The sequence below is a fragment of the Oryctolagus cuniculus genome, chromosome 17 (genome assembly GCF_051225735.1).
Source record: "Oryctolagus cuniculus isolate XC-2025 breed Fujian yellow rabbit chromosome 17, ASM5122573v1, whole genome shotgun sequence".
NCBI lineage: Eukaryota > Metazoa > Chordata > Mammalia > Lagomorpha > Leporidae > Oryctolagus > Oryctolagus cuniculus.
In genome coordinates this window covers 43,815,604-43,836,287 of record NC_142883.1, presented here as the reverse complement: position 1 = coordinate 43,836,287, position 20,684 = coordinate 43,815,604, and the positions used below count along the sequence as shown (strand labels likewise).

The 20,684-nt window shown below is 42.3% G+C and overlaps 1 protein-coding gene across 5 annotated transcripts in view; it reads right to left on the bottom strand.

Annotated features, from left to right (window-relative positions):
- Positions 1–3,187: 3,187 nt before the first annotated feature.
- NLK (nemo like kinase) overlaps positions 3,188–20,684 on the bottom strand; it is a 188,186-nt gene continuing 170,689 nt past the window's right edge. For 4 of the 5 annotated variants that reach the window (XM_089317474.1, XM_089317473.1, XM_051824611.3 and 1 more), the window contains 4 exons: positions 13,505–13,591; positions 7,990–8,188; positions 6,990–7,083; positions 3,188–4,974 (listed from right to left, as the gene is read on the bottom strand). In XM_089317474.1, the coding sequence (XP_089173600.1) occupies positions 4,920–4,974; positions 6,990–7,083; positions 7,990–8,188; positions 13,505–13,591 (435 nt within the window). In that variant the 3' untranslated portion in view covers positions 3,188–4,919. The remainder of the gene's footprint in view (positions 4,975–6,989; positions 7,084–7,989; positions 8,189–13,504; positions 13,592–20,684) is intronic. The other variant, XR_519262.5, reaches the window with a different exon arrangement.

Here is a 20,684-nt window from a genome sequence, read left to right as displayed (position 1 = left end):
CCTTGTTAATGCATCTGGGAAAGCAGCAGAAGATGGCTCAAGTCCTCGGGCTCCTGAACCTACGTGGGAGATCTGGATAGAGTTCCAGGCTCCTGGCTTCAACTTGGCATAGCCCTGGCCCTTGTGGCCATTTGGGGAGTGAACCAAGAGATAGAAGATCTCTTTCTTTCTCTGTATAACTCTGCCTTTCAAATAAATAAAATAAATAAGCCTTCAAAAACAAACAAACAAACAAAAAAAAACCCGGGAGCAGGCGCTGTGGCTCACTTGGTTAATCCTCTGCCTGCGGTGCCGCATCCTATATGGGCTCCGGGTTCTGTCCCAGTTGCCCCTCTTCCAGTCCAGCTCTCTGCTGTGGCCCGGGAGGGCAGTGGAGGATGGCCCAAGTGCTTGGGCCCCTGCACCTGCATGGAAGACCAGGAAGAGGCACCTGGCTCCTGGCTTCGGATCAGTGCAGTGCTGACCATAGCGGCCATTTGGGGAGTGAACCAATGCAAGGAAGAACTTTCTGTCTCTCTCTCTAACTCTACCTGTCAAAAAAAACAAAACAAAACAAAATGAAAACAAACAAACAAACAAAAACCCAAAAAACCAGAAAACAGAAAACCCCCAAACCCAACTATTTGCCCCATAGTAGCTGCTGGAGTCTTCTGCTGTCCTCAGTTTACCAGATGCTGCTGTAACCTATCACCTCGCCCACCCGCAGACATTATTGTTTCATGCAGTCTCTGCCTAGTCTCCCTCCATGTCCACCACGTTCTTTGGTCACCATACTTGCAGTAGATACCTGCTTTTAGAAAATTCCATTTCAGAACTTCCTCTGGTGAAGCTCTGTTGATAGTAAACTAAATTTGTTTTCTGAAAACATCTCTCAAGTTGTCTTAATTTCAAAACTCATGCAAATTTTGCATTCATTGCCTTCAATGGCCACAGCTGGGAGGCTAAAGCTGAAAGCCAGGAACTCAATCCAAGTGTCCCATGCGGGTGGCAGGACCTAATCTCTTGAACTATTACCAGTGTCTTTTTTTTTTTTTTTTTTTTTTTTTTGGACAGGCAGAGTGGACAGTGAGAGAGAGAGAGACAGAGAGAAAGGTCTTCCTTTTCTGTTATTTCACCCCACAATGGCCTCTGCGGCCAGCGCATCACACTGATCTGAAGCCAGGAGCCAGGTGCTTCTCCTGGTCTCCCACGTGGGTGCAGGGCCCAAGGACTTGGGCCATCCTCCACTGCACTCCCTGGCCACAGCAGAGAGCTGGACTGGAAGAGAGGCAACTGGGACAGAATCCGGCACCCCAACTGGGACTAGAACCTGGGGTGCCAGCGCCGCAGGCGGGGGATTAGCCTAGTGAGCCACGGCGCCAGCTATTACCAGTGTCTTAACTACTAGGCCAAACACCCACCCCTGGGCTTCTATTTAAACAGCAAAGAGACTGTAGCTGACAGCCCTAACTTACCTGTCCATACTTTATTGCCTTTAGAAATTCTACATATTTGCAATTCCCAACTATTTTAAATAAATAACACATAAATTCCTTGGTTTACTAGACAGATTCCAGTGGGAACAGGTCAATATATTTTCTCTTCTATTGATGTGTGAGGAACTTCAGTTTCAAAGTGTTGTATGTCAAGGCCGGCACTGTGGTGTAGCAGGTAAAGCTGCTGCCTGCCGTGCTGGCATCAAATATGGGCGCCAGTTTGAGTCCTGGCTGCTCCACTTTTGATCCAGCTCCCTGCCATGGCCTGGGAAAGCAGTAGAGGATGGCCCACGTCCTCGGGCCCCTCCACCAATGTGGGAGACCTGGAGGAAGCTTCTGGCTCTGGATTGGCACAGCTCCAGCTGTTGCTGCCACTTGGAGAGTGAACCAGTGGATGGAAGACCTCTCTTTCTCTCTGCTTCTCTGTGACTCTGCCTTTCAAATAAATAAATAAAATCTTTTAAAAAAGAACGTGTTATATGTGCAGTTCAAAATGTTTTTTTCCTAAATGAGGAAAACTGGTTTTCTTACTTAAGCATTCATTGATAGTAGCATAGCTTCCTGCACTTAGTAAGTATTCAAAGGTTTATAGGGTCGGTGCTGTGGTATAGCAGGTAAAGCCTGTTGGTACTGCCTGCAGTACCAGCATCCCATATGGGCACTGGTTCGAGTCCCAGCTGCTCCACTTCTGATCCAGCTCTCTGCTGTGGTCTGGGAAAGCAATGGAAGATGGCCCAAGGACCATCACCCATGCACCTGTGTGGGAAGACCCGGAAGAAGCTCCTGGCCTTGGATCGGCTCAGCTTTGCCTGTTGTGGCCATTTGGGGAGTGAACTGGCAAATAGAAGACTTCTCTCTCTCTCTCTGCCTCTGCCTCTCTATAACTCTGGCTTTCAAGTAAATACATAAAAATCCTAAAAAAATCCTAAAAACAAAACAAAACAAAGCAGATGAAACTTAAAAAAAAAAGTTTGTTAAATGAGTAAACTAAGACACACATTTGTATTTAACAGTCGAGTTTCCCAGATCAGGAAAAATAACATCTATTCATTTTGCTAAATTAAGAGAGGATGGGGGAGGCCGGCGCCGTGGCTCACTAGGCTAATCCTCTGCCTTGCGGCGCCGGCACACCGGGTTCTAGTCCCGGTCGGGGCACCGGATTCTGTCCCGGTTACCCCTCTTCCAGGCCAGCTCTCTGCTGTGGCCCGGGAGTGCAGTGGAGGATGGCCCGAGTACTTGGGCCCTGCACCCCATGGGAGACCAGGATAAGTACCTGGCTCCTGCCATCGGATCAGCGTGGTGCGCCGGCTGCAGCGCCGCAGCACGCCGGCTGTGGCGGCCATTGGAGGGTGAACCAACAGCAAAAGGAAGACCTTTCTCTCTGTCTCTCTCTCTCACTGTCCACTCTGCCTGTCAAAAAAAAAAAAAAAAAAAAAAAAAAAAGAGAGAGGATGGGGGAGAAGTTCATGCCATTCCAGACTTAGTCACAGTGTTTCTGATATTGGTTAACTAAGTTTTCAATATGTTTTTGGCACTTCAGCTTCCAGGGAAATTTTAGAAAATTTCTAATTTCCTCAGAAACCCAAGTGGAAATATAAGTAGGAAATGTCTCAAGACTTAGCAAAGTACTTTACAGAAGCATAAACAAAGCAAAGAAACTGAAATAAAACAGAAGACACATTTTTTCAAATGTCACATTTAATGTTTTCACCACTGTACTTCAAATCTACATTGTACAAAGTGACCAGAAAGTGTGCCACGGGAACTGACCAACCTCTGAGATTGTACCTTTCACACCAGTGTCTTCTCGGGCTCTTTTGATACTAAACACGTTTCTCATTCAAGTGAATTGAAATGCTTCAGTTGGGTTGATTCTCAGGAGCCTCATAAAAAAAAACAAAGATATTGCACCATCTTTGTTTAGTAATTCAATGTTTGTTTCTTTCACAGCAAATAATTACTTCATTGAAGTTAAAACTTCCAAACATAACTTATTAATAGTCTTCAAATTCAGCTCAGATCACTCAAGATGAAAATACTCTGCTAAATACAGATAACTTACAATAACTTTAACAGTTAATTGTCCATAACACACACCAAGGTTTTTTCCTAGACCAATTTTAAGACGATCCATTAGTACTCCTTGTACAGGTGAAAAACGATCTTCAATTTTCTTGTCTTTTTATTTTTAATATAAAAGTTGGAAGGGACATTCAAGTTTCAAGTCTCCACATTGAACTTAAAAAAAAAAAAAATAGTCATCATCAGCATGTGGAGGTAAACAAGCCAAGTTGTATAGCTCCAGGAGGTAGAGGCCTTCGATTTGTATTCATATATACATATGCACACAAGAATTCAGTGTTCCAACAGGAAAAAGACTTTGTCAAAAAGTAATAAGTTATTTACTACTGTGACATTTCAAGACTCCCACAGCTTTGCTTAAGGACACAAACACATTTGACATAATCCCCTATGTGCCTTTTTTGTGGCTTTAAAATTTTTTAAAATTTGTTTTTGTCTTTTATTTATTATTTTTCACTGTCCAGTGCAGGAAAAGTCTCACAAAATTTCACAGACCTAAAATGTGCAAGCTAGTTCTCTCTCTATACAGCAATGTTGGGATTCTTTTGAAATTAGCCCAGAAATGAATTATTTACACACATGAAAGATGCATGCTTGGGGTTTTTTATGTAAGAAAGAGCAGAAAAACTTCTAATAAAAATAGATTAAATATATATATATATATTTATACTGGGTAAGGAAAACAAAAGTTTAGTCTCTCCTAGTCACAAACTCATTCTCTCTACCCACAACATTGGATTTTAGACAGCACACATCACCATCACGGCTCTAACGAGAAGCTAATCATAGGGCTTGATCATTCGGTGGCATGCCCCTCCTCCCGACCCTCCCCCCCAGGTGCAGCCACAATCAGCTCCTGTGGCTCCATGATTGGTCGCAGGCAAGGTTTCTAGATTCTTTAGTTTTAGAAAACCCCAAATCTTTAGGAATGGCTCAAATATCAAAAAGTATGACTGTCCTTTGTGTGTCTGTGTGTGTGTGTGTGTTTGTGTGTGTGAACAATCTCACTTCATTTTAAAAAGAGAAAAACAAAACAAAACAAAACAAAAAAACACAAAACCCCAAACTCCCAAATTTGGTTCATTCTCTTTTGTTCTGAGGTGAGCCATAACAGCTGCACTAAATTCATAAAACATGTGCAACTCTGGGTAAAATATTTCTCTTCTAAAAGCACAACCACTTTACAAGATTAAAAGTCTAGTAACATTTCTAAATATTATTCATATCATACAAGTAGTGGTTGTTAATTTAAAACTTCATTAGTAAAATTACAGTACAAGCATGATTAACCTCCAGAATTGCAAATCCCAGACTCCAGTGGAAAGCTACATCACATCTTCAGTAGTACACTATCGTCCACGGTCACTCCCACACCAGAGGAGATGGGGGCATCTCAGACGGCTGAGCAACAGTGGAACTGGAAAAAAGGGACAGATGGTGAAATCAGCTGTAACACTCCAGCAGGCAACAGGGCAACCCAATGCTGCCTGTCTTTTCCTCTCTTCCTTTAAAAAACTTTAAGCCCATTCCTGGATTTTTATTTTTGTCTCTTTAACTTCTTTAATGTTAAATTTGCTGCAAATTGTCCATTTGAGTCCATTACCTATAGTGAGGTGATATGGCACGGTGGCTAAGACGTGGGCCTGAAGACAACATATAATTTAAAGTTGAGCACTGAGCAAGTTCCTTGATCTTTTTACGTTTGGAAAAGGATAATGCTATCTGCCTCACAGGATATTGTGATGAACAGCTGTGATAATATATGTAAAGCATTTTTCCATGGTGCCTATTGCATAATGTAAGTAGTAGCTATTCTAAATAATATCTATTATAAATCAGGAAAATAACCTTAAAGGATGCAAAAATTATCCACTTAAAAGTGGCCTCTCAAAATATGGTGACTTTCAGGGGAGTCCTATTTTGAAGGTGTGTCATAAACAATCTTTTACCAAACAGTAATGGACTAGGAGGTATAATCCTTTAACATTTGTTATCCATAGATCTGTTTTAGTTACTTTATATGATTCTCTCAGGCTGCTAATTAGATTATAAACCTGAGAAGGGGTGGTGGGGGTGGTGGTAACCACTTGAGTTCCCCAGGGCCAAGGATAACAAATGATTTGTAGTTGGCTGACTGGGTCTCTGGTTTTAGAGTAAAATAGTAAAACAAAGTAATTTAAAATCACAGAGAAGTTAAAAATAGAAGTTAATTCCTTGCTTCTACAGAAAAAAATACATGGAGGAAATGAAAGTCACTTCATTTCACAATTTTTAAATAAAAATTCTTTACTTTGGTTCAACAAATTCAGACCACTTCAATATCATGTATAAAAAGGAAAGAGAAGACAGGGAGAGGGAGAAAGGCAGGTGGGGAAAAAAGGAGACTATGTGGCTTCTCAGATCCAAATCCACCCTTTGTCCTGTTTGTGACACTGGAGCCAGAAACTGTTCTCGGCTCCCTCTTACCACGGGGCTTAATGTTAGCCTTTGGCAACAGATGGCGCTGGAAGGGCACTGCAAGGCTGAACACACAGCAGGAGGCAGCTTCCCTCTGATTCTGGCGTTCTCTTTTTGTCTTGATGTGCAAGGCCAGGTTTGGTCTACCAAACTGTCTGGCAACTTTCTTTGCGACCTAGCAGGCCTCTGCCCACACCTTCTGGGACATTCCTTCCTTGCCCTCCTGCTGTGCATTCCTGTAGCAGACAGACTCCCTCCAAAGAGCTCCCTGGTGGAGGGCATCTTCTTTCCTCCTCATTCACTTGCCCTCAGTCTACAGAAGTAGCTCCTTTCTGCATCTGCTACTTCAGAATCCTCTTTTTATGCCTTTCAGTAGCTAGCCATCTTGTTAATGACTCTTGTAACTTAATTTTCCCCATTCATATTACTGGAGCAGTTTCTGTCTTGACTGTACCCTGATTAATATAGAGACCAAGGGAAGGCAGGAAAAAGGGACAAACAGAAGGAAGCTTGCTAGGATGCAAACAGGTTCATAGCTCTGCTATCAGCCTGTTGGCTTCTCCTCTAAATAAGCCAGGTGAGGAGCTCACCTTTAAAAAAGGCATTTTCTTGCTTGCAGTTATTATTACTAGGGTGGGAACAGCAGTGGGAACCAAGATGACCATGTTAATCCCCAGGCAGGTGGTGGCCACACTGTGGCTGCAGCAAGACCCCACGCACATGCTCATCATCAGGCAGCACAATGCGCACCTGGGGAAAAACTGCCACAGCAACCACCGTGGACTGGCATCAACGTACACACTGACGCTTCTATTTTAAATATACCTTTGACTATAGCCAAAGCTCATAATGGCTTCTGTCAGAGCTTTTATCTATGTTATCCAATCTACATAAAAACGGGAATATGCTGAGTAACAAAATCACAACATCTTTTAACTTCTAATAAGAATGTCAGAAATACATACATATAGTTACCTAATAAAGCTCTTAAAAGCAGCAGACTGAGGGTTGATGCAGAGAGGCACTCTGTTTCCTTTCTGCTGTTCCAAAATAAACTGGTGGATAATTTCTGTGGAGAAAACAAACATCATTTAATCCATGCTAATTTGCAGGCCTGGGAGCAGTGGATTCTCAGCTAACTTTAGCATCTGAATGGCACTTCCTATTGGTTTAGTTACATCAAAGACACAGGTCAGCTATCAAGCAGAGCACAACTGAACTTTTCTGAAACAAAAATGACAGCTGTTGCTAAATACAGACAAAACCCTAAAGGGTGGCATTACACAGACTGGAACCCCATCAATGTAAAGAGTAAAATAGTCTAGAAATTTCAGACTCCATAGGATTGGTGTAATGGGTGAACTCTTCTAAATTGCTGGTAATTATCACCTTTTTCAAGATCACTTAAAAATTTCAGTTGGTATTTAGGTATATAGTTTTGGGTTGTTTACTTTGGGAGCTACCCTCTCTTCTAAATGCCCTGGAAGAGACACATTTTAAACATTCAGAATTTTGGATGTCATTATACCTACTCCATCCATCTCAACAGATTATCATGCCATGAAATTTTATGAATAAACTATCAGAATTTCCTTTCTCTAGGCATCATTCAAAGAATAATTCCCTCAGTGGGTTTTAATCCTTTTAAAAAAGAAGGCAAGTATTTCAGTTAATGAAATGACAGAATGAATACATATTAAATATATTTTGAGTTACACTCACTACCACTTTGAAAATAAGAACAAAACAGTCATTCTTCTGCCTGACCCTCTCCTCCATGCAACATTAAATCAACATTTGTACAACACACATAGCTTTCCTGACAGATCTGCCTGGACACACAGTTGTTAGTAAGGTAATAAAATAAACATACAGAGGAACTCTGGTCAGCATCCAGCTCTCAGCTCTTCACAGGCACATAACAGAAAATGTTACCAGTCATCTTGCTTGGCCAAAGGCCAAAAAAGACACTCACCTTTAACCTGTCTGACAGAACTGAGGTTCTTCTCAAAAGTGTCATCAAATTTGGGATTGGTGATGGGCTCAAAGTCACTGGTATAAACTCTTCCAGTGGAGGTGGAAAAGCAACATTTACACATACACGTGTGGTATCGTAGTCGCCCTTCATCTAAGTAGGGGTGGGCTAAGGCATCCTTAGCGGATATTCTTTTAGACTGAAATCAAATTTAGAGACCAGCACATCAACACTACAGATAAATATGACTGTCCACACAAGATATTTCACAAGACACAGAAATTGCTTTACATAGTTTACACTTAATTTATAGTATATCATAGGCAAAGAAGGATAACTGAATTTAAAAGTGAACATAGAAATAGAGGGGGCATGTAGCTTAGGATGACAAACTACTGTTAGCATATACCACCATAAAGCACTTACATGTGTATTTCTACTAAAATTGAGTTCCTACCATGCTTATATCATGACCTTTCAGGATAAGATAAAACAAAGCTGTTGGTTATCCACCATGAACCTACAAGGGTAAACTTGGTGACCTTGTTTTTTTTCCTTTACTGCCATTACCTATTTGTTAGGTTGTGGGTAATATGTTTGGTGACCCAGCCCTTCTAAGCCTGACTCCCTTGCACTAACAGCAAGCAAAGTTTTTTTCCTTTAAAAAGTCCAAGTCTTCCTGGAGAGATAGGAAATCACTGGGATAAAGTTCCCCCATTTAAACCCAAAGAAACAAGTATACTAACAGAGCAGCAGACCTGGTCCTGCACCCCTCTGGTGGTCAGCTCCCCTTTCCTTGGCTTCTTTGGTCACACCTGTGGGACTCAGTTCTCTAGCTTTTCTGTACATTAAATTTGGTCCTTGGCCAAATCTGTGACTGAACATGCTGCCAGCTGCTCACACTATTGGCAATGGTGATTAAATCTGCGCTTTATCATCTGACCATTAAGTCATTTCTATCAGGTGGCAGATGTCAGACACTGGGTCCCAGTCAGCTGGCACCAGCAGCTGGAGTCTGCTTCCTGTGTTAGCTTCTTTTGTCTGCAGATTGGTATTTCCTGAAATTTGAGAATGTAGGGTTGAAAAGATTTTAGTATTTTTCCTGACTATGGATATTATGCTCTATGTGTTCTATGTGTACCAAAGTGTTTTACCAAAGAGAAACCTTTGAACAAAAAGTAAACCAGATTCCTGGCACGCAATGATCAACCTCCATGTCTCTAAACAAATTAACACCTCTTTAGGACCTCACAAGGCCAAAGAAAGGAGGCTGTTATTTTACAAAATGTGATATCACTGACAGGAAGGACTCTCTTGCTAAATTGAGAAAGAAATCACAAAATTACTCAGATGGTTAATAATGGTGTTCTAAAAGACCTAATGGCACTTAATTGCATATTATATATCTTAATTACACATTGTGAATATCTTGTTTCTTTAACTGTTCAACATTTGTAATAGATACGGACACCTGTTTCTATCCTGTGTTCTGTTGCTTTATCAGAATTGGCTCCCTTAGTCTTGAATAAAAGTTGATAAAACTTTCCATTTTACAAATATGAAATATTTCTAGGTAAACAAACTGATGTACTTTGTATACTTCTGTAGGGAGTCAATATACCATATTATGAGATTTCTTAACATCAAATCTGTTCCAATTTGCTTTCAGTATATTGAAGACATAAAAAATTTCAAAGACTTGAAAATAATACTCTTTGTCAAGGATTAAATATATTGGCATTTTAGAAATTTTTTCTTGCTGAAGTGGTAAACTCAAAGATTTCAAAAAACTTTGTGAGTTAAGACAATAATCTTGGGGACTGGCACTGTGGCGTAGAGAGTAAGGCTGCTGCCTGCAGTGCTGACTCCCAAAAGGGTGCTGGTTCGAGTCCTGGCTGCTCCACTTCTGATACAGCTCTCTACTATGGCCTGGGAAAGTAGTGGAGGATGGCCCAAGTACTTGGTCCCCTGCACCCACCTGGGAGACATGGAAGAAGCTCCTGGCTCTTGGCCTGGGACTGGCTCAGCTCTGGTTGTTGCAGCCATTTGGGGAGTGAACCAGCTGATGGTAGACCTTTCTGTCTCTCCCTCTCTCTCTCTGTGGCTCTGCCTCTCAAATAAATACATTAACTTTTTTTTTTTTTAAAAAAGATCTATTTATTTATTTGAAAAGCAGATTTAAGGGGCCCGTGCTATGCAGCAGCGGGTTAACGCCCTGGCCTGAAGTGGCAGAATCCCAAGTGGGCGCTGGTTCTAGTCCCAGCTGCTCCATTTCTGATCCAGCTCTCTGCTAGGGCCTGGGAAGGCAGTAGAAGATGGCCCTAGTCCTTGGGACCCTGCCTTCACATGGGAGACCCGGAAGAAATTCCTGGCTCCTGGCTTCGGATTGGCAAAGTTCCGACCATTGCGGCCAATTGGGGAGTGAACCATCAAGATGGAAGATCTCTCTCTCTCTACCTCTCCTCTCTCTGTGTAACTCTGACTTTCAAATAAATTAATAAATTTAAAAAAAAAAAAAAAAGAAAGGCAGATTTACAGAGAGGCAGAGGCAGAGAGAGAAAGGTCTTCCATTTGCTGGTTCACTCCCTAAATTGCTGGAATGGCCAGAGCTGTGCTCATCAGAAGCCAGGAGCTTCTTGAGGGTCTTCCACGTGGGTGCACTAGCCCAAGGACTTGGGCCATCTTCCACTGCTTTCCTAGGCCATAGCAGAGGGCTGGGTTGGAAGTGGAGCAGCCGGGACTCAAACAGGTGCCCATATGAGATGCTGGCACTGTAGGTGGCGGCTTCATCTGCTACGCCACAGCGCAGGGCCAAATACATAAACTTAAAAAAGAAAAAATTTTCCCTGAGGGGCTGGCATTCTGCCATTGCAAATAAAGCTGCCACCTGTGACATCCCATATGGGCAGTGGTTCATGTCTGGCTACTCCACTTCTGATCCAATGTACTGCTGATGGCCTGGGAAAAGCAGTGGTAGATGACTGATGACTCAAATGCTTGGGCCCCTGCCACCCACTTGGAGTTCCAGTCTCTCCTGGCAGATGCGGCTACTTGGGGAATAAACCAGTAGATAGAGGGCCTCTCATTCTCTCTCTCTGTCTCTCCCTCTCTCTTGTAACTCCTTTTTCCTGATATGGGATCTCAAACAGCAGCTTAACCTGTGCTACGCAGCCTGCACCTTTTTAGCCTTGCTATTTTTTCAAAGATTTATTTACTTACTTGAAAGGCAGAGTTACAGAGAGAAGAGGGAGAGACAGAGAGACAGAAAGACATCTTCCATCCTTTGGTACACTCCCCAGATGGGAACAATGGCTGGGGTTAGGCCACAGGGTGGGTTCGGGGGCCCAAGTACCTGAGCCATCTTCCACTGCTTTGTCAGGCCATTAGCAGGGATCTGCATCAGAAGTGGAGTAGTTGGGACATGAGCCTGCACCCATATGGGATGTCAGCATCACAGGCAGTAGATTTACTCGCTACACCACAACACCAACCCCAATAAATTAATCTTAAAAAAAAAAAAAAAAGTAAATGTTAACCCTAGGACCTTTATAAAGTCCTCTAGAGGCAGAGAGAAATTACCTCTGAAGCTTAAGTTTCCTATGGCTCTAGTTTTGTTAACCATACAAAAGATGTTAGATTTTTTGGTAAACATTTATTTATTTATTTAAAATCCAGAGTTACACAAAGAGAGAAGGAGAGGCAGAGAGGGAGAGAGAAGTCTTCCATCCGCTGGTTCACTCCCCAGTTGGCCACAACGGCCGAAGTGGGCTGATCTAAAGCCAGGAGCCAGTAGATTATTCTGGGTCTTCCACTCGGGTGCAGGGGCCCAAGGACTTGGGCCATCTTCTAGTGCTTTCCCAGGCCATAGTGGAGCAGCTGGGACTGAAACCAGTGCTCATATGGGATGCTGCCACTACAGGTGGTGACTTTACCTGCTATGCCACAGTGCCAGACCCAAGATGTTAGATATTAACATCTTCTATGAGCTATGTCCATAAACTTGCAAAAAAAATATCAAACCAATGATACGTAATCAGAAGTTATGTGACTTTATGTGACTACAGCTGTGCTCATTGGCAGGAACCTGATCACAAGGAGAGACTGTGAAAGCAAGAACTGCCACCATGTCTTGCTTCCAATGTTGCTTAACACTTCATATACCACAAGTAAAAACACAAAAATAAATGTCAAAGTTTTAAAAATCCAGTCTGCACAATGAGATGTCACAAAAATAACTTGGTAACCCTGACTGGTTCTGTGCACCCAAGTAATAAAACTTACTATTTCTTACAAACCTGAACCCCAGAAAAGAACTTTTTTTATTCCTAATCTTTTTTATGGTGATATCTTTAAACAGTTCTGACTCTTATGGATGTGGCAGTCACGTAAGAAATTTGCCTTTTTTGGGGGTTGGCATTGTGGTGTAGCAGGTTAGGCTGCCACCAATGATGCCAGCATCCCACATGGGCGCCATTTCAAGTCCCAGCGTTTCACTTCTGATCGAGCTCCCTGATAGTGGGTCTGGGAAGGCAGCAGAAGATGGTCCAGGTACTTTGGCCCATGGACCCACATGGGAGACCTGGAAGAAGCTTGGCTCCTGGCTGTGGCTGGTACAGCCCTGACTGTTACAGTCATTTGGGGAATCAACCATGGATGGGAGATCTCTCTGTCCTCCTTTATCTGGAACTCTTTCAAATAAATAAATCAATCTTAACAAAACAAAGAAAGTTGCCCCCTATTTTTTTCATCACAAATAGAACAATGTAAATTTAACTTTGATAATTTTGTGGTTTTTGAATTCTTTGGATACCTTTTGTAGTTTGCAAATGGTGACTTCCTTATATTCTTGTCAAGAAAACTTTTCCAAATGCTTCATTTTTTGTTGTTGCTATTTGAAAGGCAGAGCAGAGACGTACATAGAGAGAAAGAGAAGTTCTACCTATTGGTTCACTCCCAAATACCCACAATGGCCATGACAAAAAGGGTTGGGCCAAAGCCAGGAGCTGGGAACTCAATTCAAGTCTAAAAGCTTCCATTTTTGAGTCTTGTTTGATTACAGTTATTGGCACAGATGTAACTAAAAAAATATTCTTTGGAGCAATGAATAAATAAAGAGCAGAACTTGCGTAGTTTGTGGTATTTCCCAGAAGAGTCAAGTCCAGAAAGGGCATTTCAAAAAGCCACCATCTCAACAACCCAGAGCAAACATTTCCTTATGCAACAGAAATGGCAGATTTTTTTCAAATAATCTTATTTTTTTTTCTACTGGTTTAACTTCATTTCAAACTCCTTTCACAAATACCGAAATAAATAAGAATGGTAGAGTTCTTATCTCTCTTCTTGTGTTAATAAACTTTTATGTGGTGAGTGAACCTGATAAACATGAATCTGGGGATTGAAGTTTATCTTCTGAAAAGTTGATATTTACATTGCCAATCTATTCAAAACCAGGTGTTTCTTTTAAAAACTTGTATTTTAAGTTCATTAACAAAATATAAAAACAAACACTACTTACTGGATCAAAGACCAACATCCTGCAAAGGAGATGAACAGCTTCATGTGTAGCCTGGCTAGACAGGGTATAGAGTACAGGAAGAGATGGCTGTGAAAGAATAAAAAAATTCAAATATTTAAGTGAGTCTTTACATAAGTACACATGGAATGCAGCCGATATATAACTAGGTAAGCACCCAGCTTAAAAGACAACGTGTACACATAAGTCTAAACACAAACGGAACAAGTTTCCCCCTCTTTAATCAGACTTCAAAAGTAACCACTGTCATTGACTTCCAGTAGCATATTTTATACTGCATAATCACTCACTGTAGGTCAGAGCACAAAAGAGCCCATAAAAAATAGAAACCAACCCTTGTAAACATGGTGCTCCTGTTACTCTTGTATCTTAAACACTTTGCTTGATAAGGGAAGGTCAAACATGTCTATGGTTGGGGAAAAAAAGATTTTTTTTAAAGATTTATTTTATTTATTTGAAAGGTGGAGTTACAGAGACAGGGAGAGAGATCTTCCATCCACTGACTTACTCCCCACATGGCTGAAACAGCTAGGCCAGGTCAAAGCCAGGAAATTCATCCCAGTCTCCCATGTGGGTGCAGGGGCCCAAGCTCTTGTGCCATCCTCCATGGCTTGTCCAGGCACATTAGTAGGGAGCTGGATCGAAAGTAGAGCAGCCAGGACTTGAATTAGCCCCCATATGGGAGGTGGCATTATAGGTGGCAGCTTAACCTGCAGTGCCAAAACACTGGCATGGGGAAAAAAGATTTAAAGCCTTGGCCACATGCAAGATTAAGTGTGTGAACTGTGCCAAGTAGGCACGTAAATATACTCTATGGCAATGTCACCACTGCCGATATTACTATAATACTGGCAGTATTATCAAAATACTAGTTTATAGGAGCTATGGGACACTCAAGAATGTATAAAAATGTAAGAAAATATGCTATTGTTTCTGTTGGTTCTATCTGAACTGCCTTTATCACTGATTTTTCATTCAGTAATTATCTTCCATAAGTAGCAGGCAGATCCACATGGTCATGTGTGACCCCTTTGCTCTGAGGCAGGGAGATAGCTTGGATGACCCAATAAGCCATAGAATTTATAAAGCTTCTATGTCATTACAGGAAATGTCAGGAGATAAGAAAGGTGAATAGAATCATTGCTATGTCTCTCCTTCAAGTAAATTCTTAATAGAAGAAAGGAAGAATTAAAGGAAGGTGACACATTCTCTTTCTTCTTATGGCTTACTATAATCTTTGAGGTGGGCGTTTGGCCTCGTAGTTAAACTGGGTTGGGACTCCTGCAACTCATACCAAGAGTGCCGAGGTTTGAGTCTTAACTCTGCCTCCAATTCTAGCTTTTTCTAGCGCCCATCCTGGAAGGCAGCAGATGATGGCTCAAGTAGTTGATTTCTTCTCATCCACATGGCAGACTTGGACTGGTTCTAGTTCCTGGCTTTTGCTTGGCCCAGCCATGGCTGCTTTAGGCATTTGGGGAGTGAACCAGTAGATGGGAGCTCTCTCACTTTTAAATAAATACACAATTAAAAATCAAAATAAGACGACCTTTGGCAGTGCAGTTTTCCTCCAAGTCTCAACAGTTCTAAATGTGTGGCCAAATTACTCTAGGTACAATATTCATTAAATTGTATTTTTTAAGAGAAACTAATCTTGGGGTTGGCGCTGTGGTGTGTGGTGCAGCGGGTTAACGCCCTGGCCTGAAGCGCTGGCATCCCACATGGGCATTGGTTCTAGTCCCGGCTGCTCCTCTTCCGATCCTGCTTTCTGCTTTGGCCTGGGAAAGCAGTAAAAGATGGCCCAAGTCCTTGGATCCCTGCACCCGTGTGGGAGACCTGGAATAAGGTCCTGGTTCCTGGCTTCAGGTTGGCACAGCTCCGACCGTTGTGGCCATCTTGGGAGTGAACCATCAAATGGAAGACCTACCTCTCCCTCTCTCCCTCCCTCTCTCTCTCTCTCTCTCTGCCTCTCTGCCTCTCCTCTGTGTAAATCTGACTTTCAAATAAATAAATAAATCTTTAAAAAAAAAGAAACTAATCTTAAGGTAAATATTTTCCTAAAGCTTTTCAGAACTGGCTTCCACCTGTTACCCCTAAAACAGATACATTAGGTAGGCTAAAATCTATGAAAAATAGTTCCAATAACAACAAAGTTAAAACTTGGGCTTAAAGAACATCACCTAACTTCAGAGTTATTGACTTTCACATTGGAAAGTGAGGTGGGTCCCTGCATAAACTACATTTTATCTGAATTGGATCACTTCCTGTTAATGTTAAATATTATTTGTATCTTCTTTTTCAGAAAAAAGTTACAAAACGCTGGCATCCCACATAGGTGCTAGTTGGAGTCCCAGCTATTTCACTTCCGATCCAGCTCTCTGCTATGACCTGGGAAAGCAGTAGAAGATGGCCCAAGTCCATCTAGGAAGTAAACCAGCAGATGAAAGACTTCTCTCTCTCTCTCTGCATTTGCCTCTCTGAAACACTGCCCTTCAAATAAATAGATCTTAAAAACAAACAAAAGATCCAATGAGAGCAGACTCAAAAAATAAAAATAAAATAAATATTCTCAGATTAGAACCAACTTCATAGTTCTTTGGGGCTTCCTATTTTGTTTAATTCCCAAATTGCTATGTTATGATTATATAATGAGTCTAGGTTTGTGGAGAAACCTCAAGTGAGTTTTCAAAATGTTAGTGAATATGGTGGTATCATCCTTATCTGGCCCTGATATCTGGTCCTTAACTTGGGCCCCTGCCACCCATATGGGAGACCTGGATGGAGTTCCTAGCTCCTGGCTTGGGCCTAGCCCAGACTTGGTTATGTGGACATTTGGGGAGTGAATGAGTAGATGGAAGACACCTTTCTCTGTCTCTCCCTCTCTCTCTGCCTTTCAAATAAGTACATTTTTATAAGATGTTTATTTTGGTGCAAAAACATTTTGAAATCTATGCATAGGCAGTGGGCGCTGTGACACAACAGGTTCAGCTGCTGCTTGGGACACCTGAATCACTTATCAGAGTACCTGGTTTGGATCCTGGGTGCTCTGCTTCTGATTTAGCTTCCTTTTAATGTGCTTGAGAAGGCAGCAGGGGACAGCAAGTCCAAATCCTTGGGCTCCAGCTACCCGTGTGGGAGACTGAGAAAGAATTCTGGGCTCTTGGCTGTTGTAGGCACTTGGGAACTGAATCTGCTATTGGAAGATAACTCTTTGCCTCTCCCTCTTCACTCTGCCTTTCAAATAAATCAATCTTTTTGAGAAAAACCTATGCAGTTTTTCCATCATACACAGTTTTGATGATCCTTCATTTTTTTTTGTACCAAAATATTTTTTAAATCCCCCATTTACTTCAAATAGCTACAACAGCCAGGACTGGACCAGGCTGAAGCCAGGAGGCAGGGATTCCATCTGGGTCTTCCTGGTAGGTGGCAGGAACTCAAGTGCTTTAGCCATCATCTGCTGCTTCCCAGGTTAATGAGAAAGAAGCTACATAGGAAGCAGAGTAGCCGAGACTCCAAATGGTACTCCAATGTTGGATGCCAGTGTTCCAAGCAGTGGGTTAAAGGCCCAGCCTGCAGTGCTGGCATCCTATATGGGCACTGGTTCAAATCCTGGCTGCTCTTCTGGTCCAGCTCTCTGCTGTGGCCTGGGAAAGCAGAAGACGGCCCAACTCCTTGGGCCCCTGCACCCACGTGGGAGACCCAGAGGGAGCTCCTGACTTCAGATCAGCTTAGCTCTGACTGCTGCGGTCATTTGAGGGAGTGAACCAGCAGAATGGAAGACCTCTCTTTCTCTGGCTCTACCTTTATCTATAAGTTTGTTTTTCAAATAAATAAAATAAATCTTAAAAAAAAACAACCCTGGCCCCTAAATAACTATTTTTTAAAAAAAGATGTATTTATGTGAAAGGCAGAGTTATAGAGAAAGAAGGAGACAGAGAGATTTTCCATCTACTGGTTCACTCTTGAAATGGCCAAAAAGGCTGGGACTAGGTCAGGCGGAAGGCAGGAGCTTCTTCCAGGTCTCCCACGTGGGAGCAGTGACTCAAGCACCAGGGTCATTCTTCATTGTTTTTCCCAGGCGTGTTAGTAGGAAGCTGCATCGGAAATGGAGCAGCCAGGAAGCATACCAGTGCCTATATGGGATGCTGGTGCTGCAGGCCATGGCTTTAAACTGCTGTGCCATAGCACCGGCCCCAATAACCATTTTTTAATTATATATTTCCACAGACTTTCTCTAGTGCTCTTGTATTTCTGGTGGCAATCCTGTCTTGTATTTTCAGGGTTGTTGATAGATGAAAATTCAAAACCTAACAGAAAGCTCCTGCTATTTTGGGCACTGGAAGCCCCCAAAACCAACACGATCAGCAGTATAAATATGCTGGCCAAGCTTTCTACATCAAAAATAAGAGAAGTAGAACACTAAAGTCTCCTTGTATCTTGATCACAGCCTCAGAATCCTGCTATGACAACTACTAATACCAAAGAATTTACAATCTTCTACAGACAAAGCCTCCTCCCAACAAAAGGCAGCAAAGGCAAATCCAACAAGAACAAGAAGAAGGTGCCTCAGAATCATTAGGAGGTATTTACCATACAGAAGTTTTCTTTCGAATGAAAGAGTAATAGATTAGATGGGGGTTCTAGTTCTGTCTTGTCACTAACTATATAAATCAACTTGTCTGAACCTCACTCAGTATCTTTAAGAATAAAATGAAGACGTTGGACTAGATGATCTGTTAAGTTTATTTTAATCTAAAATAGCATGTGACTTAACAGAGTACTATAGGTAACAAAACATAATGTGCACAGAATCCATATATAATTGCTATTCACATATTTGTAGACCAACTTACTATCTCCTGGGTGGATAGAGAAGTGTTTCTGGTTTAGTAACACTAAGTCTATAGTACTTCTGAAACTAAATGTGGCAAGAAAAGGGGGAATGGGAAGAGTGACAGGCAAGCAGGTTTTTTTTTTTTTTTAATTAAGATTTTTATTTATTCATTTGAAAGTCAGAGTTACACAGAGAGAGAAGGAGAGGCAGAGAGAGAGCGGTCTTCCATCCACTGGTTCACTCCCCAATTGGCCACAACAGCCAAAGTTGTGCAACCCAAAGCCAGGAGCCAGGAGCTTCTTCTGGGTATCTCACATAGGTGCAGGGGTCCAAGGACTTGGGCCATCTTCTACTGCTTTCCCAGGCCATAGTAGAGAGCTGGATTAGAAGTGGGGCAGCCGGGACTCGAACTGGCGCCCATATGGGATGCCGAAACTGCAGGTGGTGGATTTACCCTGCTACGCCACTGTGCCAGCCCAAGGCAAGCAGTTTTAATTTACATATGTTTTCTCCAAGATTTTTTTTTTGTAAAGTGAATAATGATACTCGTGAAAAGATTTCTGATTTGACTGTGAATAGGAGTCTTCTTTTTTTACTGGCCTGTGAAGATTGGCAGCCAAATTCTAGACAGTTCTTAGTGAATTGGCCAAAATATCTCACTAAAAGCAATTCTCTTTTCCATTCTCAAAGTGAATCTACCCTTCATATTTGTGGTAGAAGTATGTTATAGCTTGGAGAAGTGAATACTGGAGTACTGTAAGATATGTGTTAAAATTCTTAACTTTGCCATTATTAGACTTGGACACATCACTTGAGGGTGGACTTTCTCATCTACTAGACTGTACCAGTACAGATATCCTTACCTACTAAAAATCATTGCTAATTATTAACATCCACCATATGCCAGACCCTTTGTTGAGTAATGCCACTAGAGAATAGAGAACAAATGAAAAAGCAAAATTTATAACACTTGTGGATGACTGGGCATGGGAAAGGGCACTTGAGAAAATTCAAATGAGTTGATGTTAAGGCTACTTGAAATTTTTTTTAAAGATTTATTTACTTATTTGAAAGTCAGAGTTACACAGAGAGAGAGAGAGAGAGGTCTTCCACCCGCTGGTTGACTCCCCAGTTGGCCGCAATGGGCAGAGCTGTGCCAATCCAAAGCCAGGAGCCAGGAGCTTATTCCGGGTCTTCCACACAGGTGCAGGGGCCCAAGGACTTGGGCCATCTTCTACTGATTTCCCAGGCCATAGCAGAGAGCTGGATCGGAAGTGGAGCAGCTGGGACTTGAACTGGTATCCATGTGAGATGCCGGCACTGCAGGTGATGGCTTTACCTGCTATGCCACAGAGCTGGCCCTGGCTATTTGAAATTTTAAATGTGCTGCACTCCCACCAAATTTCAACTTTGTTTACAGAAGTACATCCCAAAAAATACACTAAAGATAAGGTTAAGTGTAATTTCAGCCAGAATCTATGCTTTCTTTTTCTCTGTGTTAAAAAGAGGCACAGGGGTTGGTGCTGTGGAGGAACTGGTGAAGCTGCTGCCTGTAGTGCTGGCATCCCATATGGGCACCGGCTCAAGACCCAGCTGCTCCACTTCCGATCCAGCTCTCTGCTATGGCCTGGGAAAGCAGCAGCAGATGGCCCAAATCCTTGGGCCCCTGTACCTGCATGGGAGACCCAGAAGTAACTCCAGGCTCCTGGGTTTGGATAGGCGCAACTTCAGTTGTTGTGGCCACTTAGAGATTGAACCAGTGGATGGAAGACCTCTCTCTCTGCTTCTTCTTCTCTCTCAGTGTAACTCTAACTTTCAAATAAATAAATAAATAAATCTTAAAAAAAAAAAAAAGGCACAGAGAGTGAGTCAGTTCATTCATGCCATTACTTCTTCAGAAAGACAACCACATGGGGCCGGATCCATGGCACAACAGGTTAATCCTCCACCTGCGACGCCGGCATCCCATATGGGCGCTGGTTCTAGTCCTGGCTGCCCCTCTTCCAATCCAGCTCTCTGCTGTGGCCTGGGAAAGCAGTGGAAGATGGTCCAAGTGCTTGGGTCCCAGCACCCATGAGTGAGAGCTGGAAGAAGCTCCTGCCTCCTGATCAGAGCAACTCAGGCCATTGCAGCCTTCTGGGGAGTGAACCAGCAGATGGAAGACCTTTCTCTCTGTCTCTTCCCCTCACTGTCTGTAACTCTACCCCTCAAATAAATAAATAAAATCTTAAAAAAAAAAAAAAAGGACAACCACTAATTATTTAGTTCCTAAAACTGGCTCCACAGGAAAGAAGCGTGCTAGAGCTGCTGGATTTCTAGTTTCCCCCT